This window comes from Hypanus sabinus, chromosome 24 (assembly GCF_030144855.1).
Source record: "Hypanus sabinus isolate sHypSab1 chromosome 24, sHypSab1.hap1, whole genome shotgun sequence".
Classification (NCBI taxonomy): Eukaryota; Metazoa; Chordata; class Chondrichthyes; order Myliobatiformes; family Dasyatidae; genus Hypanus; species Hypanus sabinus.
Genome location: NC_082729.1, coordinates 16,956,543 through 16,983,131, shown reverse-complemented (window position 1 = coordinate 16,983,131; position 26,589 = coordinate 16,956,543). Strand labels below are relative to the sequence as shown.

Here is a 26,589-nt window from a genome sequence, read left to right as displayed (position 1 = left end):
GGCGATCAAGAAGAGGTTAACTTTATAGAGAGCAAATCTCCATTTACATTCCAGTAGAACAATATGATGTCAGGATATATTTTTGGGGAGACATGGGGAAATGAAGAAGATGTGACAGAGGACAGAAAGGCCTAACTAAGGTACTTCAGATTTCCAGGTAGTATTTGCGAAACATAACATAAATGTGGCAGGGTGCAAGGAGAGGTGTGAATACAAACTCCTGACCTGATCCCGAGCAGCAAAATAGATTTCCATTTGGCAGACGTGGAGAAAATTATTCAGATTTGTTTACGCATGGAGTTTTGCAAAAAATAACATCCACAAATATTTCACCCATATGGTCAGTTCAGAAATATGATGTGAATTGGAGACTCACATCGGTTACTGAGATTTGAATAAAGTTACCTTTCAACTCCCCTATTGTAGCCATAAGTCCAGAGACTATTATTAAACAGAATACTGTAGAGAAGCATAGTGAGTTACTGAAAGAGCTTCTATAACTGTTACAGGTCACGGTTTTGAAGGTTGACCCTATAAAAGCTCAAATTATGATGCAGAGGGTCAATTACTTAGCAGTGGTCATAACCTCCGGGAGGAAAGAGACAGATAACCAACATGTGGATTTAGTAGCAAAACTACCTCTTCCTACTGATGTGAGTTTGTTTCTCTGATTGCAGGGCTATTGTAGAGACCACATAGATGGCTTTGCTGGTAACGCTTGCCCATTTATGCAGCTCTTGAAGAAAGGTGTTTCATGGGATGGAAACCTGAACACACTACGGCAGTTTCAGTTGGTAAAGCTAGCATTGCAGAAGCAGCTGCTCTCAGGACCCCAAACCCTCCAAGTCAGTCTCTTTGCACGTGTTTGCCACCAGCAACATGATATCAGCCGTGTGACTCCAGGAAACAGATGGTCGACTGGAGCCAGTAAGATATGCATCTCAAATGCCTATTCCAGTACATACACAACATTTAGCATTATCCACCAGCACTGTTTTCATCAGTTAAACATTTCACTTATGTTGTTGGTCTTAATCACATGCCCTGGCCTATAAAAAGGATCAATCATCTGACCAACAGGTGATTCTATTTCATTGTTATAAAATAAATCGGAGAAATGGTCTCACTGAATATTGGTACAGAGGTTTCTGTCAAATTCATGTTTTCAATTTTTGGCTGAGGTCAATATGGTTTTGATATTGTTTGAGCAGAGACAATAAAGTGCGAGCTTTGGTTAATTAAGAGTTGAGTAGTGAATCGTCTACCCTAGTTTAGCTGATGAATAGTCAACAGCTATACAACTAGATGCATTGTGCAGTCAGTATGCGAGGAAGGGCAGGCAGATGACAGAGAAAAATTACAGTCAGTGGGATGAATTAAAGTGTATTGGGCATGGGGCAAAATAAAACAAAAGATGATGAATACAGGACTGAAGGAGTTATATTTCAATTTACTAATTGTAGTGAGAATGTGAAGAGGGTAAGGGGTACGTGTAGAGGGGCTGGGCGAGGGGTAAGTGTAGCAACATATGTAGACAGGACAAGAGAGTGGTACGTCATTGGGGAAGTAATGAGAGGTAGCTAAAATAAGTTGCCAGGCCAGACGTGGAGACCACAAGGAAAAGGGAACCTGCGACCACAAGACAATGTGCTTGGCAAAGTATTCTGAGTCATACCTATTTCAAGTGTTTTGAAGTACATCAGTATTAATTCTAGGTATTATGCTTTAACCTTTGCTAAATCCTGAGTATTTTGCATGCTTAGCTGTGCAATAGCCAATCAATTGATGAATTCGAATCGGTAATCATATTTGCGAATGTAGTACCCTGCTTTTGGGTATAAGTATGACCTTTGTAAACCGACAAATTGGGAGTTGGCTACCTTACGCCCGAAGTGCAAGGGGCTGCGAACTCCTCTCTGAATAAAAACCATTTCAGAGGTAATTTTGTGTCTCTGGTGTTTTTCCTCAACTGAGCAGGTAACAGTTACAGGATGACAAGTTGGCGAGCCAGGCAGGAGCCTAACGGCTGGCAGTTTCGGGATCCGGTGTAAGCGGTCGGCGGGCAGGAACGAGCGGGTGGAGATGGAAGGGCCATCCGAGAGATTTTTCTCGGACTCTCTCTACCTTTCTGACTCCCCGTTCCGACCCCTTCGGCTCCGGCTGACCATCCTACGGCCTCGACGGACCAAAAGGAGAACCTCAGTTGGGAGACACGGATAACAGGTGAGAACTACATAAAAGTTTGGGGTTTGAATCCCTTGGTAAAATAGTTTGGGGTTCGAGTCCCCTGGTTAAATAGTTTGGCGTTCGAGTCCCCTGGTTAAAATAGTTTGGGGTTCGAGTCCCCGGTTAAAATAGTTTGGGGTTCGAGTCCCCTGGTTAAATAGTTTGGGGTTCGAGTCCCTGGTTAAAATAGTTTGGGGTTCAAGTCCCCTGGTTAAATAGTTTGGGGTTCGAGTCCCCGGTAAAAAGAAAAAAATTAAAATTAAAAAAAGAGAAGTTTGGGGTTCGAGTCCCCTGGTATAGGAAGCGGGGTTAGAGTCCCTGCATGGGGTTGGGGTTGGAAGCTCTGGAGCAATACATATTTAATTTGATTAAGGTCTGGTCCCAACATCTAACTGAAACCGCATCCTGCCTTAGACTAGTGGTTAAGAACAGAAATCTGCCATGCGAAGGTCAGGACACTGAAGTGGATGCGAGAGTAAGTTTTCAAAATGGGCCAGACTCCAGATAAATCAGGACCAAAAACCCATTATGGAAAATGTGTAAAGAGTTCCCTGAAAATGAGACAGATTTACGGAGACTGAGCGTGCAGATGAATAAGAAGTTGGGGAATTAATTTTGGCCATTAGGGGGAACTTGGGATCTTGAGAAGAGTTATCGAGCAGAGAGACAGGTGTGGCAACAGAACGTCTCACAGAAGTGGAAAGATCTAATTACGCGTAGTATATCGTGACCAGCAGACTTAATGAGCACTCCTGCCAGACCTCCTGGGAGGTGAATGCAAGAAATAGAAAGATACCCATCAATGATAGTAATGGGAAACCCGGGGCTGGCCGGTACTGAAGGCCTTATGTGAAATGTATGATGAACAGCGCAGGACTGATGATCATAATGTACAATTTGGTGATAAAAGGCCGGCAACGGATATGACTGGGCTGCAGACCCTATTTGACCCTAATGAGGAGGAGGAGGAGCAGCAAGTCCCTTCGTTGGTGAGGGCTGCGAATCCTGCCCCGCCTGTACCTTCGGAGCCTTCTGCCCCCCCCCCCCCCGTGCACTTGACCCATGATCGCCCCCCCCCCATGCACTTCCGATTTCCCTTTTCAGGAGGCTCCGGTGCAGGAGTTCCAGATGACCGAAGAACTCCCCACTCGCTATAACCACTATGAGTCCCTTATCAGATTTGCGGTAACCCCCAATTTGGGCGTCAACCTGGCAGGAAGGGACATTCTCTGTCGTTTCCATCTCACCGTCACCTGCACCAGTGATGGACTCACCCTGACCGAACCTCCTATCCATTGGGTGCTCTGGCTTCGCGTTCCCCCGCAATGGTGGGGTTGTGCCTCGCCCATCTCCCCTCCTGCTCACCAGCCGCCCTCAAGCCCCCATATACTCCCCATGTGACCCTTGCGTATGACCCTTCGGTACGCTCAGAAGTCTTGGCAGCCTTATTCGCCCTACTCTTGGAAACTGAATTCCCAATTTCAGTCTTTGCCATTGTGACTGCGGAGGCAGGCGTACCCCTAGCAGACTATATCCATGACTTCCTGTGGCAGCAATCCCCTGAAATAAGCCCCCATATAACCCTCCGCGTAAATGAGGGTCATGCAGCTAAGGAATTAGGCCCTGCCATCTTTAGGGTGCTGCAGCAGGCCGACCCTTCCCTGACAGGAACCCCATAGGAAGTGGAAAGTGGCAGCATTCTTTTCTTCAACAAGCAATGTGACACCTCAGGAACCTTGCACCACCATGAGCCTCTGACTGACCCCTGCTGTGAACCCCCCCCCCCCAGATATGGGCAGCCTCCAAGACTGACGTAGGCCTTACCCCGGTAGCCCCCCGTCCAGATACAGGTAAAGCCCAACTCACGATTGTCCCGGATCCCGCAGTACACTCTCAAAGCGGAAGCCATTCAGGGTGTCCACCCGCTTATTACCTCCTTCTTAGAACAGGGCGTCTTGGTCCCCTGCCTTTCACCCTGTAATACGCCAATCTTAGCAGTACCAAAGCCCGGACGCCCTGAGTGGCGCCTTGTGCAAGATTTAAGGGCAATTAATGACAAAATCCCTCCCCTACATGCCGTCGTCCCCAACCCCAAAACCATTCTGGGCCAGATACCCACCACTGCAAGCTGGTTCACCATTATATATTTACAACACGCCTTCTTCTCCATACCCTTACCTGAGGATTCACGCTACTTATTCGCCTTCACTTTCCAGGATTGCCAATACACCTGGACCCAACTTTCCCAGGGCTTTAGGGACTCGCCCACTATTTTCTCACAGACCCTTTGTGGCCAACTGAAGGACCTCACCTTCCCTAAAAACTCAGCGCTCATCCAGTACGTTGATGACCTGCTTTTGGCTAGCGACACTCAGTACGCCTGTGAGGAGGACACAAATTATCTCCCACTTATCCGATGACTCTCCCGTTAGAAAAGGCTAAGCCAGAGCAGACCTGGCAGCCAAGCAAGCCTCCTCGTCTAAAGCAATAACTGTGGATTCGACCCCACACCTTCTGCCTGTCAGGCAGCTGGTTGATAGCCCAGGCATATCCAACATCGCACGATTACAGGGGGACGCCCCTGCAGCAGAAATTGATGTTGGAAAAAAACATGGTGTATTGTTAATAGCGCAACGGTCCTCTGGCAGACCCCAGTAGGTCAGATTTGTATTCCTGATACTCTCCTGCCTGTCCTGGTTGACCGCCTCCACTCTGACACACACCTCGGCAAGGAGGGAATGCGTATGTTGTTGTTAAAAGCAAGCTGGTCCCCCAGTTTGAATGAGGCAGTGGAGAAATGGGCTAAGGGTTGCTTAATTTGCCAAAAAGTAAACCCGGGTAAATCTATTAGATGTGATAAAGGATGCACCCCAACCCCAGCAGGACCGTTTGACACATTACAAATGGACTTTATCGAGTTACCTAAGGTAAATTGTTATAAGTACTGTTTGGTTATAATCAACGTCTTTAGTAAATGGATGGAAGCCCTCCCCACAACGAACAACAAGGCTTCCACGGTAGTGCGGATGCTACTGAAAGAAGTTATTCCTCGTTTTGGTATCCCACAAAGACCATCATCTGATAACGGCCCGCACTTCATTGGGAAAGTAAACAAAGAACTCTGCGGAATACTAAAGATCGAACAACAATTCCACTGCGCCTACCACCCCCGAGCCGCAGGAATTGGGGAATGTGCAAACGGCACCCTGAAGGACAAACTAACTAAATTGACCCTTGAAACAGGACTAAGTTGGCTTAAGGTCTTTCCCCTGGCACTGTATCATATGCGCATTACACCTCAAACCGGTACCAGGCTAACTGCTGCTGAAATAGTTTATGGGCGCCCAAACAGAACCCCATGGAGCAGTGACCACAACCCCCTGCCAATACAAGTAGATTTACAAATGATGGGCGAGGAACTGCAGTGTTACCTCAAGCATTTAACTTTGTATCTTAAGTCCCTACACACTCGGGTGAAGGAAACCTCAAGACCTGTTCCTGACAGAGAAGGCGATTGGCAGGGAGCAGAACCAGGAGGCTGGGTGTTAATAAGGAACTGGGATAGACCCAAGCTGGGACGCCGGTGGAAAGGACCGTACCAGGTCCTCTTGCAGAACCCCTCTGCTGTCAAAGTGAACGTTGACAAGAACGTTGGATTCATCTGAGCGATTGCAAGCGCTGGACCTCGGACTCGCTAGAAACCACAGATAGATGAAGGAACTGATAAACTGACTTGATTGAACTGTTGTGTGTTTAAGTCCCTTTTTCCTTGTGGTGTCACATCGTTGAAATTGTGCTCTGGCAATGGAAGGTAGGATGCTCTTGGTTATCTATATTCTTTTAGGGATATTGGGGTATAGGACAAAGGTTGAGGGACAACTGGATGAGGAACCAAAACCCCTGAAAGGATCGAATGAGGACATTTCAAGGAAGAAAAGGGATTGGGGCTTCCCCAAAGGCCCTACCCTTGAAAGACCCTCCTCGGAGTTTATAAGTGGCAACTATTTCCAAAACGTGCACAAACGACTGTATGGCACTACAACCATCGTTTGCTATCCCCACCCCGCCAGTGTCTCTTCATTCTTTACCATTTTCCCGCACTGGGACCATGTTGATCAGCCCTTCCAATGTACCCCCGCCAGCAAAACATTGCCTGAGGGAAAGAGGGTGGAACTCACCTATGACTCTTCCATGGCCCTGGTCGCGGAATGTTTATTCCCCCCATCCAACAGGTGGATAAGAAAAGATCTCTGGTGGGAGGGGAATCCCAAGCCCCCGAAGGGTGACCGAGTATATGAGAACTGCTTCTTCAGAACAGGGTGGGGGTGTTCAGATGTGTATGTCTCAAAAAAACGTCGCCTGCCTCTCCAAGCCCTGTAGGAAAAGGGAGTGTCACCCCACCAAGGACCCCTTAGGGATCTCCTGCTCTTGCCATGAGACAAAGTGCCAGTCCCTGGCCAAGGGGGGAGCAACTTCTTTGCGGGGAGGGGAACTGCACCCACCTCCGAGTCAACAATCAGGTATTCCTATGACCTAAGTATTGCAGGGGCACCAAACCAGAGTACGCCCCTGCAGGTGCAGCAGAATGGAGTGATACCGTACACCTAAGGGGTGAGGGTTGCACTCAGACCATGCATACCCTCCCGGGGTATTTTTTCTTCTACAAAGGCATTGCCACCAACTTCCTGAAGTACCCTTACCCTTCCTCAGTGGCCTATGTCACCCTCCTCCCTACAGCGGTCCTTTGCCCTGGAACTTGGGGTCCCTCACGCCGCCCAGCTGGGAAGTACAAGAGAGAGGTCTCCCAGGAATTTTGTGCAGATTACCAAGTCCTGACCACCCTAACCGCAGGATACGGGGCAGCTGGCTTTTTCTCTTTGGGGGCATCAGGAGCCGCTGTGGCAGACCACAATCGGAACTGTCTGGCCTGTGGTCTCATGAGCCTCGGGAACGCCACCAGGGGAGCATTAAGACTCATAACTGACAGCCTTAACCAGCTGCAGCTCTTCTCCATGCAAAACCGCTATGCACTTGATTATCTCCTCGCCAGGGAGGGAGGGCTCTGTGCTTTCGTAAAGGACAAATGCATAATGGGGTTAGACGATGCTACCACCAACATAACACGGTACATGAACAAAATAGATGAAAAGTTAGGATCCATCAAGGAAGGAACAGGTTGGGCAGGGTGTGGAAGGACTGGTTGATCGATGGGGCTATTTACGTGCTGATGGCTATTTTTTGGGATTTTTGTCTCTATCGTCGTTGTTAAATGTGTCCTAAACCGCATGATGGCCTCGCTAGGGGACCTGCTGCCAGCTAAGGCATTGATGATAATGCAGGCAACCAGCGAGGCCACCGAACTCTTCGAACCTGCACCAGAGGATTTTCACGATATTGACAAGTGATCATTTCATAATCGCAGGAGGGAATGAGAATGTGAAGAGGGTAAGGGGTACGTGTAGAGGGGGTGGGCAAGGGGTAAGTGTAGCAAAATATGTAGACAGGACAAGAAAGTGGTACGTCATTGGGGGAAGTAAGGAGAGATAGCTAAAATAAGGTGCCAGGCCAGACGTGGAGACCACAAGGAAAAGGGAACCTGTGACCACAAGACGATGTGCTTGGCAAAGTATTCTGAGTCATACCTTTTTGAAGTACGTCAGTATTAATTCTAGGTATTACGGTTTAACCTTTGCTAAATTCTAAGTATTTTGCATGCTTAGCTATGCAATAGCCAATCAATTGATGAATTCGAATCGGTAACCATATTTGCGAATGTAGTACCCTGCTTTTGGGTATAAGTATGACCTTTGTAAACCGACAAATTGGGAGTTGGCTACCTTACGCCCGAAGTACGTGGGGCTACAAACTCCTCTCTGAATAAAAACCATTTCAGAGGTAATTTTGTGTCTCTGGCGTTTTTCCTCAACTGAGCAGGTAACAGTTACAGGTTAACAGTAGGGAATAAGGGAGATGACCACATGGTGCACTTAAAGACTGGCAGGTAAGATGTTGTGGGCATCTCTGAGTTGTTGTTGAAGGATCATTGTTGGGAGCTTACATGTAAGAATACACATTGTAAGGAAAGGACGGGCAGGTAGGCAAGAGAGTGCAGGTAGTTCTCTTGGTTAAAAAAAAAAGTGAAATTAAATCCTCGGAAGGAGGTATCATACTATTGGAAGATGTGGAATCCTGTAGATTTTATAGAAGAAGCTGCAAGGGTAAAAAAAACCCTGTTGGAAGTTCTTTACTGACCTCCAAACAACAGCACTGCCAGAATCCCATCCACATTGAACAGCTAAAAGAAAGAGACATTAAAGGTAGATATTATGCTGTTTCCACAAATGAGCTCAAACAATATGCTCTCTCATGCCATCTTTGCTCCATGCTCCTACGTTTTGCCTTCTGCCTGTCAGCCAGTCTTCCATTCATGCTGGTACATTTCTTGAAATGCCATGGGCTTGTATTTTGTTAAGCAGCCTCACATGTGGCACCTGGTCAAAGGCTTTATGAAATTCCAACTGTACAACAGCCAATGACTCTCCTTTATCTATCCTGACTGTTATTTCTTCAAAGAATTTAACAAATTTGCCAGCAATACTTCCATTTTAGAAAACCATGTTGACTTTGGCCTATTTTCTCATGTACCTCCAAGTACCCTGAAAGTTTCTCATGCACCTCCACATACCTTGAAATCCTAAAACTCCCATTACTTTTTATAAGCTTCCTAACCACTAACCTCCCATGATATTTTGTTATATTATATGCCTCCCATTTGCTCTTAAGCTTTCTATGACCTGTTGGCAGCCTCAGATGTCCTTTAGAATACTTCTTTATCTTTAGCATGTGTCTTACCTGCACCTTCTTAATTGCTCCCAGAAACTCCACCATTGCTGTTCTCACATCATCATTGATAGTATCAATTTCAAATCAACTTTGGCCAGCTAATCTCTCATGCTTCTGTAATTCCCCTTGCTCCACAATAATAGTGGTATGTCTGATTTTAGATTCTCCTTCTCAAACAGCAGGGTGAATTCTTACAAAATATAATCACTGTCTTCCAAGTGTTCTATTACCTGAAGCTTCCTAATCAAATTTGAGTTATTACATAACACCCAATCAAAAATTGCCCACTTCCTAGTGTGCTCAATGATAAGCTGTTCTAAAAAGGCACCTCATAGGTATTCTACAAACACTGTCCCTTGGGATCCAGTGCCAAATGCTTTTTCTCCTAATCTGCCTGCACTTTAACTGCCAGAACTTTTCCTTTTTGACGTGACTTTTCTATTTCCTGTTGTAACTTATACAACATTGTGGATACATTCTGAGGCTGGTAAATAACTCCCACCAGGGTCTTTTTCTCTTTCAGTCACCTACAGTTGTTTAAGCAAATAAGAATGCTTAATCAACCACAGATATTAGCAAAGTACATTTATTATCAAGGTTGTAAGCTATATACAACCTTGAGATTTGTTTCCTTACAGGCAGCCACAAAACAAAGAAACCCCAATAGATCTCATTGGTGCAGAGCCAACAACCTGTCTCTTAATGTGAACAAAAGAGATGGTTGTCGACTTCAGGAGGGCACAGAGCAACCACTTCTCACTGAACATCAACGGCTCCTCGGTAGAGATTGTAAACAGCACCAAATTTCTTGGTGTTCACCTGATGGAGAATCTCACCTGGTCCCTCAACACCAGCACCATAGCAAAGAAAGCCCAGCAGCGTCTCTACTTTTTTCGAAGGCTGAGGAAAGTCCATCTCCCACCACCCCATCCTCATCACATTCTACAGGGATTGTATTGAGAGCATCCTGAGCAACTGCATCACTGCCTGGTTCGGAAATTGTACCATCTCAGATTGCAAGACCCTGCAGTGGATAGTGAGGTCAGTTGAGAAGATCATCAGGCGTCTCTCTTCCCGCCATCACGGACATTTACACTACACGCTGCATCCGCAAAGGAAACAGCATTATGAAGGACCCCGTGCACCCCTCATACAATCTCTTCTCCCTCCTGCCGTCTGGGAAAAGGCTCTGAATCATTCAGGCTCTTACAACCAGACTATATAACAGTTTCTTCCCCCAAGCTATCAGACTCCTCAATACCCGAAGCCTGGACTGTCACCTTGCCCTACTGTCCTGTTTATTATTTATTTAGTATGGCTTTCTCTGTGTTTTTTTATTACGTAGTTCAGGGAATTGTATCTCATCAATCTGAGTTGTTTTTTTTTGGATAGGTGAACAAGAGGATTGACATTGTCTCCACGGACTGCAGCAAGCTCCTGCAACATAGAATAGTCTGGAAGCTCAGTTCAGATGAAATCCGGGGTGAGCAAGCCAATTGGTGAAAATTTGTCTTCGTGGGAGGAGACAGCAGTTGATGTTGGAGGATTGGAGGTTTGTGACTATTGTGCCACAGGGATTAGTGCTGAGCCCACTGTTGCTTACCATCTATATTAACAATTATTTTAACATTATCAAAGTCGCAACTGACACTGAAATTGGGGATGCAGTGCACAGTGAAGATGTTTATCTAAAGTTACAGTGGGATCTCGATGGGGCTGTGGACAAAGAATGATGGATAGATTGTAATTTGGACAGTGTGAGGTGTTGCACTTTGTTTTGTAAAACAGGGCAGGATTGTTTGTGGGAGTTTCCTGCGTTAAAGAAGCTGCAAAGAATTCTACATAAAAACTGAATGTTTTGGGGCATGTGGTGTGGACTCTGTGCGTGTGGACACTATTTGTAGAAGTTTTGGTTTTAGATCGTGCTCCTGAAGGTGAATGACACCTTACTGCTAGTCCCAAAGGAAAGAAATTCGACTGAAACATTTAATAACATACTGTGCAGTAAATCCTGGGTAATTGTCAAGGCAAACAATGACGAGGTGAGCAATTCCGAGGGATTAGACGTACCGGCAGCTCGTTTCTTCCGGCTGGAGCCATGGTCTTGGCCCGGAGCGTTTTGCTGCGGAGCTCGGGTCTAACGCAAGGCATGATCTGCTGTTTGGACAATAAAAACGGCGGCCCAGACAACCCGCACAGGCAGGATATCGGGACCGGAGGGGAGGGTTGGGCCAATTTCCCATGCTCTCCCGCAGTGTTCATTCCGCAATGCTGAGGCTATGAGTCTGTCCCCGGCTGCTGTGCTTCCTCTCTGCAAGCTTTCCGGCGATTTCCACCACTTATATGCTGAGCTGAGACCGAGGCTCGGGCCTATTCCAGGGATTCGGACCTAATAACTCAATCTGGTTCAGTAAACTGTTCGTCACTATGCGCAATGGGTGTCGGTCTTTCTGAGTTTTAATTAGCAGCAATAGATCACAAATTGAGTCCGGTTTTAATGTTAAAACCATTATATTTATTAGTATCTACTCAAAATATAGAAAACAAAATGAAATAAGCGGGCAATAACAGTGTAATGTGTGCGTGGCTTCCGAAGTGTCAAGCTTAGGAATAGTTGTTAAAGTCTTAAGATGGCAAACTAGAAAGGTCCAGTAATCCACTAAGTAAGTGAGGGGAGGGACTGGTAAATCCACGTTAAAATGTAGAGAGGAGGCGATCACGAAGAATTCCACAGGTTCCCCGCTGGGAAAACGAAATAACAGTTGCCAAAGATCATATCCGTCGAGTCGTCCCAAAATCGACGAAGAAATTTCACAAGGTGACAGTCACGGAAAATACCCTAGCACAAGTGCTCACCACATAATATACCCTAAACCATGCGAGGGTTAACAAAAGTGGTCGCCACGGGGTACTCCAACAAAATCCACGTATGGATCATACGAAGTGACAGCCAACCCAATCCTTTGGGCTTGAGAAAGTATCAGATTTTACCCATTACCGTACAAGCTGTTCCTGCCCACAATCGAAAACTTCCTCTCTCTCTCGCTTTTCCCTCTGAAAGTCCCCGTCGTCTGCCGCATCTTGTTATACTGACGTCATACACCCGGCTCATTCAGGCGTTTCGGTGACACCCACAGTAAACAAAACCGCGGTCACGTAACAGGTTCCTTCGGGTTTCTCGCTTTGTGGTTATCTGTAGACAGATAAATCTCAAACTTGTATTTTTTATCCATGAAGTAATAATAAATGCACTTTGAAGCTTGCTTACCCAGTAACCTTCGCGATGCCCAATTCGCCGGCGAGCTCCAACAATTAAATGCGCAGCCGTAAGGGTCGCAGACAGGCTCCGAATTCGCGCATGCGCTCAGTGAGAAAAGGGTCTTAAAATCGGTAGCAGGTAAGAACGAGATTCCGGTTGGGGGTTTCATTGTTATTGGCGTGCGCAGCGAAACTGCGAGACTACTGCTGTGAGGCTGGACACACCGTAGCCCTGCACTCCGAGACGGTCTCTGTTTATTCGATTTCTCTGTCCCAGGTTTCTGCTGATGAGTGAAGGTTTGCCGTCATCTCTGCGACGCATGCGCATCGCTGCAACAGTGGCAGGATAGACGGGTCTCTTCCCTCGTGGGGGTTTCTGGGTAGAGAGACAGCCATGGATAACACTACTAACACGTTCCCAACTTTTGTAGGTGGTCTTTGGAAACACAGGTACAGTAAATGAGAGCAGACGGATCTCTTAAGACATTGCCAGGCTGCAGCTAACGAAATCTCAGTCTCCGACTCCCTCTACCTTCCAGTCCAGGAAAATGTCGAGTTAGTGCTGCATGGACAAAAAAAAAACCCATCTGCTTTAGTTCTTGAAAAAAACACCTTCGTTCTACCTCGTTGTAACAGTGTGATATCAGAGCTGACCATAGAGACTATAATAATGTCTGGAATGTTGTTTTGCACCCATCAATGTATTTTGTATTTTTTTTTTAAAACAGGATTGAAACAGCACAGAATTTGTATCTGGGAATCTCAAACACAAGGAGTTCACTCATTCAGCCGGTTTGCAGACACACCTGTGTGTTTAATATGGAGAAAGGCCATTCACCTGCTCTCTGTGTATGAGGAATGAACTCAGTTATCCAGCCTGATGAAATATTAGCCCGTTCACACCATAATGAAAGAACTCACCTGTTCTGTCTGCGGGAAGCAATTAATTTTGTCAGCCAAGCTGGAAATACATCAGAAAATTCACAACTGTGAGAGTCTATTCACCTGTCCCACATCTGGGAAGAGATTCACTCACTCAGCCAACCTGCTGGCACTCCAGTGAGTTCACAAGGGAGAGTGACCATTCAACTGCTGTGCATGTGTGGGAAAAGATTCACACCATCACCTGGTCTTGTGACACACAAGCGTTTTCACACTGTGGAAATGCCATTTACCTGTTCAGATTGTGGGAAGGGATTTCCTGACTCATACCAACTGAAGATACATCAGCGAGTTCACACTGGAGAGAGGCCATTCACCTGCTCAGAGTGTGGAAAGGGGTTTACACGGCCATCTGAACTGAAGCTACATCAGCGAGTTCACACAGGGGAGAGACCATTCACCTGCTCAGACTGTGGCAAGGCATTTACTCAGTCATCCAGCCTGCAGACACACCAACGACTTCACACTGGAGAGAGGCCATTCACCTGCTCAGACTGTGGAAAGAGATTCACTTGGTCATCTGACCTACGAGCACACCAGTCAATTCACACTGGGGAGAGACCATTCATCTGCTCAGACTGTGGTAAAGGATTCACTCGGTCATCTCATCTGAAGCTACATCAGCGAGTTCACACAGGAGAGAGGCCCTTCACCTGCTCAGACTGTGGGAAAGGATTCACTCGATCCTCTGACCTGTTAGCACACCAGTCAGTTCACACTGGGGAGAGATCGTTCACCTGCACAGACTGTGGGAAGGAATTCATTCGGTCATCTCAACTGAAGATACATCAGCGAGTTCACACTGGGGAGAGGCCATTCACCTGCTCAGACTGTGGTAAGGCATTCACTCAGCAATCCAGCCTGCAGATACATCAACGAATTCACACTGGAGAGAGGCCATTCATCTGCTCTGAATGTGGGAAGGGATTCACTCAGTCATCCACCCTAGTGGCACACTACCGGGTTCACACTGGGGAGAGACCATTCACCTGTTCTGAATGTGGGAAGGGATTCACTCACTCATCCAACCTTGTGACACACTATCGAATTCATACTGGGAAGAGACCATTCACCTGCTCTGAATGTGGGAAGGAATTCACTCGATCATCCAACCTTGTGACACACTACCGGGTTCACACTGGGGGAAAAGTTTAAATAAGTTGCATTCTGGATATTTAACCATTGAGGTTGCTGAATCCTGAGGCAAGTTCGAAAGTGACTGTTGGTGTCGTACTCTGCAATTATTGCTGCAGTTCATCACACCTTGTTCTGCACCCTGGTCATTGGGCATGGGAGGAGTTTCTTCTGCTGATGTTCACCTTTAGTGGGATTGGAGTTTAATATTCTGGATCTGTGACTAATAAATAAGTTCTACTTTAAGCTCTGTCTCAGCTCCCTGGTGAAACTACAACACCCACTGAGTACAGTAGGGAGTCAACTCAGCCCAGTTGCTCCCTTCCAGACATTCTGTACCTTGACAGTCCTTTTAAATCCATCTCTGCCGCTTCCTGTGGTGATGGGATCCAAACAATCACCACTCTGTGGGAGAATTTCCCTTGAATGTCCTGCATGACTTTTTGCAGAATGACAAATAAGATGAGCTTACTGTAGTTAAGTCTGATATGTTCTTCGTTTCTCATATTTCTAGGCCGAGGAATAATGACATTGGCAGCTAACCTCTTATTTCCCTCCTCTTTTCAACATTATGGGTCATGTTCACAGCTTCTCAAGGGCTCTGTCTCACACAGTTGGGTTGTTAGAAAACACCACTGCTCTCCAAAGTCTGAAAGCAGATTGCGGAATCATTAGTTGGGCGTTCAGTTGAGCAGAGTTGGAAACCAGAGGCAGGTCAGCACAGGGCAGAGTTTGGTACTCTGGACAGTAGTAAGAGCACATAATGATGAGCAGGGAAACAGAGCTGGTGGGAGTTGGGGGGGGAGGTGGTGTTGCATTGAATGGCAGAGTAGCGATGCCTGGAAGCTGATTGTTAAAAAATTGGGTTGAGTTTTGAAACACTATGCCTGTTGACAGAGGGTATATTGCTTGTGGGAGCTTGCTGTGTTAAATAGCTTGCTGCGCACTCGTAAAAATATTGACAGGTTGATACACACAGGAGGTACGGCAGGTGCTGGAAATCTATGCACATAATGTGGTGAAGGAGCTCAGCAGATCAGGCGGCATCAATGGATGGGAATAAACAGTCGATATTTTGGGCCAACACCTTTCACAAAGTCCTCTTTCAATGGCACTGTTCTTACCTAGAAATCAGAGGTTTAGAATGTACTATTGCTATGAATTGTGTAGGTGCCGAGAGTCTGTTGGATCCAATTGTTTAATTTTTATTGTCATTTTCTTTGCGATTTAACAAGTAATTATTTACTTGTATTTGAAGTAGCCTTTGTATGCATAGCAGTTTAATATGACTTTAATGGTTGTACAAAGTAGAATTCTGGGTGGGGCTTCTTTGCAATTCATTAAGTGAGTAAGTGTTTCCTCATTGGTTAAGTTTTACTGCAGCACTGACAAGTGTGTTCTAAATGGATTATTATCCATGGATTTGAATGGAATTTTCCTTATCTTTGGGTATAGAAGTAGTTGCTTTTTGCTGGGTGCCATCTTTTGTTTCTCTCTTTTCTTCAAGAAGTGGACACCTGTCACTGTTCTGTTCTGGTTCTATGAACTTTTAATAAAACAATTGTGAAGCAACAAGTTTCATGCCTCATTCCTGACTTCGAAAAGAAGGTTGGGCTTCATCAAAATATCAAAACATCAAAATATGTCAAATGATGTAGTTGGCATGATTTAGAGCCCAGAGTAATCAAAACATTGAACTCATAGAAGCAGTGGAGCACAGATTACTACTAAATTCAGGCAAACTGGTAGAGCATGAGGAAAAAAAATAAATTTGAGTTGCAGGACAACCTGTTAAAATTTTGAGATCATGGTCAAAGTACGTATGTACATTCTTAAGACTGAATTAAAACAGTGGGCAAAGTTGTGAAAAATTTAAGTTTGATAAGATTATTGAAATATACCATCAATGATGAATCTAATAAAATGTGGCTCCTGATGATATTATCAGGAAATGACTGCAACTGGTTTAGTGATAAGACCGTGGTGGTCAGTTGATCGAATGTGTGTGTGACTGAAAGAGTTAACATGACAAGTAAAATCTTTTATGAATCAAAAGAGACATGCAACTTGTGATAAAATACAAAAACAGCATGACAGTTATGAGATTATTGGGCTCTGTTCTAGGCAATTTGGGAACTGTACAGAAGAGAATGGGACTAATATCCTAACAGAAAGGTTTGTTAATGCTGCATAGTGGGGTTTAAACCAGAGTTGCAGGGGGATGGGAACCAGAGTGCCAGAAGAGTTATTGGAAAGATTGTGGAGAGAAATTTTGGGAAGACCTCAGAAAAATGTGAGGAACATGGTGCGACTTGTGTCCTGAGCTGGGTACATTTCAATACAAGGAATATTGTAGGAAGAGCAGATCAGTTCAGGGCATGGATCAATATCTGAAATTCTGATATTGTAGCTTGGTAGCAAGACAGGCTCAACTGGCAGCTCAATATTCTGTTGTTTTAGATGTGAAGTAGTGGGAGGGATTAAAGGAAGAGGGGTAGCGTAACTAGTCAGGAAAATATCACGGCAGTGCTCCCTCGGGACAGACTGGAGAATTCTTCTAGTGAGGTGTTAAGGGTGGAATTGAGAAATGAGAAAGGTACAACCACATGAATGGGGCTATATTGCAGACCACACAACAATCCGAGTGATGTAGAGGAACAAGTTTGCAGAGAGACCACAAACTGTTGCAAGAAACATAACTTTGTTATAGCAGGTGATTTTAACTTTCAACATATTGATTGAGAATTCCCTACAGTAAAAGAATTAAATGGGATAGAATTTGTCAAGTGTGTTCAGAGCAGTTTCCTTCATTAGTATGTAGAAGTCCCAGTGGCAGAGTGTGCAGTACCAGATCTGCTATTAGAGAATGAGACAGGGGAAGTGACAGAAGTTTGTGTAGGGGAACACCTTGCATCTAGTGACCACAATGCCATTAGTTGCAAAGTAAATATGGAAAAAGAAAGGTCTGGCCTGCGGGTGAGATTCTAAATAGCAGAAACATCAATTTTGATGGTATCGGAAATGCTGCGGCATGTTTGGATTGGGACAGGCCATTCACTGGCTAATGTGTACTTGGCAAGTGGGAGAACATCAAAAGTGAAATTTTGAGACTACAAAACTTGTATGTGTCTGTCAGAATAAGAAGCAAAAATAACAGGTGTCGAGATCTTGGTTTTCAAGAGATATTGAGAAAAAAGGAGGTGCATAGGGATTGGCAGGTCAGAAAAAATGAGGTGTTTAAGGAGTATAAGAAATTCAAGAGGAGAACACTTAAAAAAGAATCAGGAGAAAAAATAGAAAGCTTGAAGTTGCTCTAGTAGAGAAGGTGAAGGATATATTCTTGGGGATTTTAGAGATACGTTAAGAGCAAAATGATTACATGGAACAAAATTGGTCCTCCAGAAGATCAGAATGGTATTCCATGTGTGACGCCAAAACGGATGGTGGAGATCATAAATAAATATTTTGTATCTGCATTTACTCAGGAGATGGCCAGAGTCTAGTAAAGGGAGTCAAAGTGACATCAACTTCATGGACCCTGTGCAGATTAGATTTCCAGATTTCAAATCAAGGTTGATAAATCACCAGTTTGACTTGACAAGGAGTCCCCTCAGACTCTTCAGTAGGCAAGTGCAGATTTGCCGGGACCCCATATTTAAATCATTCTTAGTGACGGCGGTACCACAGGAATTCCGGATAACGGATGATGTTCAGTTTTTTAAGAAAGGCTCTAAACATAAACAGGAAATTAAAGGTTGGTGAGTCTGACATCACTTGTGGGAAGTTATTGCAAGGTACTTTAAGGGACTGTATATGTAAGTAGTTCGATAGACATGGACTAACTCAGGATAGTCAGCATGGCTTCATGGTCATAGTTTTTTGAGGAAGTTATCTGAATAGTAGATGAAGGCAAGGCACTGGATGTTGGTTACACGGACTTTAGAAAGGTTGACCATGTCCAGCATGGGAGGTTGATCAAGAAGGTTCAGTCACTTGGCATTCAAAACGAGGTAGCAAATTTGATTAGACATTGACTTTGTGGGAGAAGCAAAAGAGTGGTGATAAGAGGGTTGCCTCTCTGACTGGAGGCTTATAACTAGTGGTGTGCTGCAGGGACCGGCGCAGGGTCCATTGCTGTTTTTTATCTATATCAGTGATCTGGATGATAATGTGGTTAACCGGATCAGCAAATTTGCAGATGAAACCAAGATTGGGGATGTAGTGGACAGCAAGTGAGGCTATCATGGGATAGCCAAAGATATCTGCATCTGTTGGAAAAGTGGGGTGAAAATGGCAGATAGAATTTAATGCAGAGAAATGCAAGGTGTTGCACTCCAGTAGAACCAACAAAAGTGTTACACTTGAATAGGGCACTGAGGAGTGTGGTCTGGGAATACAGGTCTCTAATTTATTGAAAGTGGCATCATGGGTAGATAGGGTCATAAAGAAAGCTTTTGGCACACTGGTCTTCATGAAATGAACCAAGTACCTGAGAAGGGATATTATACTGAAGATGTATAAGACATTGGTGAGGCTTAATTTGGAGTATTCTGTGGAGTTTTGGTCACTGACCTACAGGAAATATGTAAATAAGGTTGAAAGGGTATAGAGAAAATTTGGAAGGATATTGCTGGGTCAAGAGGACCCGAGTTATAAGGAAACACTGAATAGGTTAGGACTTTATTTCTTAAAATGTAGAAGACTAAGAGGAGATTTGATAGCGGTATACAAAATTATGAGGGATATAGACAGGGCAAACGCAAGCAGGCTTTTTCCACTGAGGTTTTTCCATGGGTTATGGGTATAAGGCAAAAAGTTTAAAGGGACCATGAGGGGAAACATCTTCACTCAGAGGGTCATAGGAATATGGAACGAGCTGGCAGCACAAATGGTGCATTTCCATGTTTAAAAGAAGTTTAAATAGCTACATGAATGGTCAGGGTAAGAAGGGCTACAGACCCAGTGCAGTTTGATGGGAGTAGGCAGTTTAAAGGTTTTCAGCATGGACTAGATGCCCTATTTCTATGCTGTATTTCTTTATGACAAAAATGTCTAAATTGCAAATCTTTGTATTAACCAAATGAGTGAAAGACCAAGGCAGTAATTTAGTTGAATTCACACAGAAAATGCTGGAGGAACTTGTGTTTCAACATACTCTGGTAGTAGGCCACAGTAGAGAAATATTTCAAGAAGCAGTGAGAAGAGACAAAAAAATAAAACTAATGAAGAAAAGGCAGATATGTTATCTCAATAATTTGTGTTGCTCTGGATTTCCAGTATCTGCAGCATCTCTTGTGTTCTTAGTTCAATCAGTGTGCATTGCTTAGCGCTCAAAAACAAATTGAATCAAGGTCTGAAAGCGCAAGCGTGACTTCAAGTGGGCGATACTGCTCATCATGCTGCAAGGACGCTTCTGCTGGTGTTTCAACCAGGGAAGCATCTATTTTTTAAGCAACACCCACAAAATGCTGGAGGAACTCAGCAGCCCAGGTTGCATCCATGGAAAAGTGTAAACGGTCGATGTTTCGGGCCGAAATCCTTCATCAGGACCCATGTCTGCAGATTTTCTCTTATTTGACCAACTTCTCAAACTCTGACCTAGGAAACTAATGGTCCCCAGTGACTCAAGTAAGACTGACAGTGAAGACAAAATGTGATCAACAGCAAAGTTGTAACTTGATTTTGATTTGTGTGTTAATGAATCTAATTAAACTGGCAAGGTACAAGGAAGAGGAATTTATGCAGTGGTTGGGGAAGGTTCTTTACAGCAGTATGTTACAGAACCCACCCAGGAACAGGCTATTTCATACGTGGTTCTGTGTAAGGAGGTCAGAATAAAAAGAAATATAGTGGTGAAGGATCCCGAGGAAGAAGTGATTACAAAATCGGAGAATTCCAGACACAATTTGAGAACAAACACCTGTGTCCAAACCGATGTCGTCAACCTAAATAAGGGCAATTACACGGGTATGAGGGTGTAGTTTTATGGGGTGGCTGAGGAAAATAGACTCAGGGACAGATCAGTAGATGGCAGTCGTTTAAACAGCTGGTTGATAATGCTCACAAGACATTGACTCCAATTAGACAGAGGGATCCAGGAGAAAGATGAATCATCTGTGATCAACGAAGATTGGCAAGGTAAATATACAATCAAAGAGTATGTAAAGAGGCAAGTGCTGGTAGTAAACCGCAGTACAGAAATATTTCAAGAACCAGTGAGAAGAGACAAAAAATAAAACTAATAAGGAAAAGGCAGATATGTTATCTCAATAATTTGATCAATGTTCATGGTACGGACACAGCAAACTTGCCATAGTTATCTCAGAAGTGACATTTCAACACTATGCAATAATCACTATTTCAAGGGAAAATCTAAAACAAATAACACAATGTCCAAATGACCTGCACCTTAGGGTTTGGAGAGAAAGTGGAGACATTATTTGAAGATTGTCAAAACTCACTGTGTTCCAGGAAGATCCCAGTGAGTTGGAAAACCTGAAATGTGACTCCATTGTTGAAGGGTGGAAGACAAAGAGTGGGTAACTGAAGTCCTGTTAATTCCTCATCTGTTGCTGGCAAAGTGCTGTAATATGTGACCTACAAAGAAATAGCAAGCCATTTAGAAAAGTTTAATGTCATCAACCTGAGTCAATGGTTCAAATGATCAAGCTGACCAAGGTTCCCAACCGAGCCTGTCCCATTTCCCTGCATTTGGCTCATATTGCTCAAAGCCTTTTTGTTCCACCTACCTGTCCAAATATCTTTTTAGCATCATTAGTATACCTGCTTCAACCATTTCTACTGACAGATCATTCCATACATTGTCCACCCTCTGTGTAGAAAAGTTGTTCTTCAGGTTCCAGTTAAATCTCTCCCTTCTCATCTTAAACCAATTCCCTCCAATTCTTGATTCCGCAACCCTGGCAAAAAAGACTGTGTTTTCTGACCCTAACCAAGCCCCTCATAATTTTATACACCTCTATAATATAACCACACATCCTCCTACACTCCCATAACAATTGACCAAAACTGCTGAAACTCTCTCCATAAATGAGTTGTTCGTGACCCAGCAACATCCTCAAATCTCCTCTGCTCTCTTTCCAGCTTATGGTGCCTGTCCTCCAGCAGGGTGACCAGATCTAAACACCACATTCCAAATCACAAGCAAGAGAAAAACTGCAGATGCTAGAAATTCAAGCAACACACACAAAATGCTGGAGCAACGCGGCAGGTAAGTCCAGCTGAAGGGTCTCAGCCCGAAACGTTGACTGCTCTCTTTTCCATAGAGGTTGCCTGGCCTGCTGAGTTCCTACAGCATTTTGCATGTGTTACCATATTCTAAATACAATATTCCAACTGGGAAACAAGGGCACTTAAGTCAGAATGTTGTTTCTGGATTTCAGTTAGGTATTCAACATTATTGTTGCTCAGACCTAGTAAACAAACTCTTACTCTGCAGCTTAAATATACCACAGTGCAACTGGGTATTGGATTACCTAACCACAGACATCAGAACACACAACTGCTCCTCTGTCTCCCATCATCCTCAACGCACATGACACTCACCTGCCACCCCCAGGCTGCGTGATAAGCCCATTGAAGTACACTCTGCTCACAAGAGAATGTATGGACAAATATGCAAGGTATCACATTGTCAAGATTGCTGATGACACGTCAGAGGAGGGACTCATTACCAACTACAATGAGGCAGTCTACAGGGAGAAGTGGAGGAGCTGAAGGCCTGCTGCCAGGCAAATAACTTCTTCCTCAATATCAATAAGACCAAGGAGATGGTTATCGAATTCAAAAGTCACACCACTCACACTGCTCTTTACATTGGCTGCAGAATAGTAGAAACTGCGAGCAGTTTCAAACTCCTGGGAATGTACGTCTCGCCCAAACTCTCATGGTCAAAGAAAACATCTGACAGAATCAGGAAAGATCACCAACTCTACTTTCTGGAGAGGCTGAATAGAGCTGGACTATGCACATCAATGCTCGCGACTTTCTACAGATGTGTATTAGAGAGCACCCTAACATCCTGCATAATACATAAACTGCACTGCGGCAGACAGGAATGATCTGCAATGGGTATCCAAACCTGCCCAACACATCACCAGTACCAGTTTACCCAGCATTAAGGACATATATACAGAAAGGTGCTGGTAAAAAGTCAGCAATATCATGAAGGATACTAGTCACCCAGCTCATAGACTACTTGATTTACTCCCATCAGGGTGGAGGTTACGTAGCAACTTCACCACGATCACCAGGCTCAAAAACAGTTACTTTCCCAAAGCAATAAGTCTGATTAACACATCTAACCACTAACCCACCCTTGCTCACCTTCCCCTCTACTTCTTCATTTCCTGTCAATGTCCTTATGTACAGACAGTCCTGCATCACATAGCATCACTTTATGGACATATAATCGATCTGTGGAAATAAACTATCTGTCTATTTATATTTGTGGTTTTTTTTATTATTGTATTTTTTGCTGCATCAGATCTGGAGAAAAACTATTTTGTTTTCCCTTACACTTATGTACTGGAAATGACATTAAACAAGCTTGAATTTTGAAATATGGCCACAGTGCCATATTGCACAACTGTAACATTACATCCCAACTTTATACTCGGTGTCCTGACCGATGACAACCAGCATTCCAAAGACCTCCTTCGCTCCCTTCCTCCTGCGACCCAGTTTGAGAAACAGTCAGCTGGTTTGGTGAAAGGTTTGTCTGGCACGTTTGTCAAATGTGCCAGAGATCTTCAAGACTTTACAGGGGAAGCTGAAGAAGTTGTGTGTTTGGATTTTCAAGGTGCCACAAAAAAGGGTTGGTGCACAAGACCAGAGCGCATCGTACTGGGGTGAGTGTGTTAACATGGAATGAAGACTGGTTATCACATAGAAGACAAAAACAGAATAAACCGTCCTTTTTCAGGCAGGGAGGATTGGAGTATCCCAGGTCTCTATAATTGGATACAAAGTGGGTGAAAACCTGCTGAACGGAGCTTTATGTGGGAAAGTGCATGTACAGTGGTAGAAGGAATCAACAGGCAGATTACTATTTATGTAAAAGGAAATGGACAGTGAGAGAAATAGAGAGGGATCCATATGTTGTCCTACACAATAAAACAGCAGACAGGAACAGTGCGATGTTTGGAAAGTGAACGGTGCATTGACATTCATTGCTGGCTGGTTGGTGCAGTCAAATACTGAAGTGAGTGAGCAGTTTTAAACTCCTGGGAGTGCAGATCACACACAACCTCTCATGGTCCCACAGCACATCTCCACACTCAGCAAAGCTCACCGATTTCTCTACTTTGAGGAGGCCCAGGAGTACTGATCTGTACACAGCAATACTCAGAACCTTCAACAAGCGTGCAGTAGAGAGCATTCTAACATGCTGTATCACTGTATGGTACAGATACTGCCCTGCAATGGACAGGAGAACTGGACAATGGGAAGTGAAAATTGCCCAACACATCGCCGGTGCCAGCCTACCCATCAACAACAAAATACTGTATATATACAGAAAGGTGCTAGATAAAGGCCAGCAATATCATGAAAGATCTACCCACACTGCCTATGAACTTTTGGTTCCAAACCCATCAGGAAGATGATACGCAGCATCCGCACCAGGACCAGCAGACTCAAAAACAGTTAGATTCCCCAAGCCGTCAGGCTGATCAACACCTCTGCCCAGTAACCCACACAATACCACTACATTCACATCAGCAAGCGTCATTTTATGTACAGAGTACAGTCAATGTATAAACGTTACATTACATTGTCTTATAGTTACTTCTACATCTATAGATTTTTTTAAAAATTGTGTTCTTGATGTTTATTGTGTTTTTTTATGCTGCATCAGATCTGGAGTAACAATCATTTTGTTCTCCTTTATAGTCATGTACGGTATAATGACAATAAACAGTTGTGAATCTTGAATCATTGTTACAGTGATGGACTTTGGCAAGCTAAAGCAGTCCAGGGCATACATAGTGAATGGGAGAGTCCTGGGGAGTGTGAATGAAGAAAGAGATCTTCGGATACAGGTACATATTTGGCAGCACAGGTAGACAAGGTCGAGAAGGCGGCGCATGGCATGCTTACCTTCATCAGCAAAGGCACTGAGAGGAGTTGGGACATCACATTACAGTTGTACAAATCATTCAGAGCACCCTGTGCAGTTCTAGTCACCACACAATAGGAAGGATGTGATTAAGCCGGAAAGGTGCTGAAAAGATTCACAGGAACATTGACTGGACTGGAGGGATTGAGTTGCAAGGAAAGATTGGATGGACTGGGATTGTTTTACACAGAGTAAAGGAGGCTAAGGGGAGACCTGACGGAAGTTTATAGAACTATGAGAGTGTGGATAAGGTAGAGAGTCAGAATCCTTTTCCCAGGGTGGAGACGTCAAATACGAGGAAAAATAACTTTCAGATGACACGGTTAGAATTTAAAGCTGGTGGCAGTGCAAGTAATAGTTTTGTTTTATATATAGTGGTGGGGTCTGGTGTGGGCTGCCATGGAGACTGGGGAAGTAGACTTTTAGGCTACTTAGGCTTTTAGACATGAAATGAAAGGATATAAATCACATGTAGGCAGAAGAGATTCAGTTGCATTTGGTATTGTGTTCAGCACAGTCATCGTAGGAAGCAAGACCTGTTCCTGATCTGTACTGTTCTGTGTTCTTGGTGAGCAATGGTGACAGAAAATTCTTCAGCCAGGGGCACACACAGGTGTATCTGCGGCAACGAGTAGGGTCCGCAAGAGAGTTGGAGAACAAAAAGGCCAAAAAGGACAAGTACTGTAAATAGTTTTCTGAAAATGTAGACAGGGTGGTGAAGACATTTGGCACATTGCCTGTATCAATTGTGGCTTGGAGTTCAGGAGTTGGGCCTTCATGTTGTCACTGTACAAGTTAGTGGTGAGACCACAATATATTATGTGTGGTTCTACTCACCCACTTATAGGAAGAATGTCATTAAGCTGGAAAGGGGCAAAAAGTTTAGGGGAGTCTAAAACTCTCCTAATGTAAAAGAGAAAGACACATCATGGGGAAAGTGTGTGGAGAGTTTGAAACGAGAAATTAGAAGGGTAAAGACAAGTCACAAATTACCAGTGAAAAGAAAGATTAAGGGTATGCTCAACAGAGGTTAATAATATATACATACTAATGAGTGCTTTAAGGATATTAAGAAGAAGAGTGTAACCAGGGAATGAGTGGGGCCTGTTGTGGAGCAAAGTGGCCCTGTGTACGGGAGCAGAGGTGGACAGGGTCTGAAATGAATAGATCTCCGCTATATTCACCAAGAAAAAGGCATTGAATTTGGAGATTTCAGTTGGTGCACTGAAATTCCAGAGCAGATGAAGGTTAACAAAGGAGGCGATATTAGATGTCTTAGCATGGTTAAAGGTGAATTAGATTAGATATATCTCAGGCTCTGTGGGTGACAACAGCAGAGACTATTGGGGTGCTGAAATACTTCAATCGCCATGGCCACGCAAAACTTAATCTTGATGACTGTGAGGCAACACTTATCTTCAGTTAAATAAGGTTAGGACATTCAACAAATGGTGGGGTCTGAGGGAGTACTGAGAAATAGAGGGATATTGATGTACAGATACAGAAATCCCTGAAGGTGGCAGAAACAGACAGAGTGAAGAATGTCAGTGTTCATTATTAGCTGGGGTTCACAAAAGTGTTGGAAGGACTTTTAAAAAGATGAATCAGGCCTCAGCTGGAACATAGTGCACAGTTTTGGAAGGGTGAGATTGCACTGGAGAGGTGATTCACCATGATATTATGGGGGAGGAGAGATTGAGTTAGATGTAGAGACTGCATAGGTTGGTCTTTTTCCCCTGGAGCATTGGAGGATGAGGGGTAAAATTAAGGAGAGCATAAAATCATGAGGAACATAGACAGTGTGAATGGTCACAGACTTTCCCAAGCACAAAGGAATCCAAAACTTCAGGGCATATATTTGAGTGGGGAAAGGCTGAGAACAGAGCATTGAGGGACAACATTCTCTACATAAGCTCAACACTCAGCTTTCCACATTCTGGGGAAACAGGCCCAGTATTTTCAGCCTCTCCTTTGAATTCAGTCCCAGTCATATCCTTGTGAACGTTTCCTGCATCCCCTCCAGATGAATTATTTCCTTTCCATTGCTT

General features: G+C 44.2%; 2 protein-coding genes across 9 annotated transcripts in view; one reads left to right on the top strand and one right to left on the bottom strand.

Annotated features, from left to right (window-relative positions):
* The window catches only part of LOC132380512 (uncharacterized), a 34,206-nt gene that overhangs the window by 5,615 nt on the left and 2,002 nt on the right, over window positions 1–26,589 (bottom strand). Inside the window, exons 2-4 of one of the 5 annotated variants that reach the window (XR_009507796.1) lie at window positions 20,865–21,000; window positions 12,338–12,889; window positions 12,124–12,262 (exon numbers count right to left, since the gene is read on the bottom strand). Coding sequence is in view for 2 of the 5 variants with exons in the window: in XM_059949389.1 (XP_059805372.1) it covers window positions 11,140–11,312 (173 nt within the window). In the remaining 3 variants the exon portion in view is untranslated. Of the gene's footprint in view, window positions 1–8,478; window positions 8,522–11,139; window positions 11,447–12,123; window positions 12,263–12,337; window positions 12,890–20,864; window positions 21,001–26,589 lie in introns of those variants that run through there. The other 4 variants (XR_009507795.1, XM_059949390.1, XM_059949388.1 and 1 more) reach the window with 4 other exon arrangements.
* On the top strand, window positions 2–16,398 carry LOC132380508 (zinc finger protein 585A-like). 4 transcript variants are annotated; one of them, XM_059949375.1, is made up of 3 exons: window positions 2–2,223; window positions 10,462–10,621; window positions 13,056–16,398. In XM_059949375.1, the coding sequence occupies exon 3, from the start codon at window positions 13,426–13,428 to the stop codon at window positions 14,422–14,424; it is 999 nt and encodes a 332-aa protein (XP_059805358.1). In that variant the 5' UTR covers window positions 2–2,223; window positions 10,462–10,621; window positions 13,056–13,425; the 3' UTR covers window positions 14,425–16,398. The 4 variants fall into 4 exon arrangements, with proteins under 4 accessions (XP_059805358.1, XP_059805359.1, XP_059805360.1 ...); XM_059949376.1 differs by lacking the exon at window positions 10,462–10,621; XM_059949377.1 differs by lacking the exons at window positions 2–2,223; window positions 10,462–10,621 and adding an exon at window positions 11,447–11,474.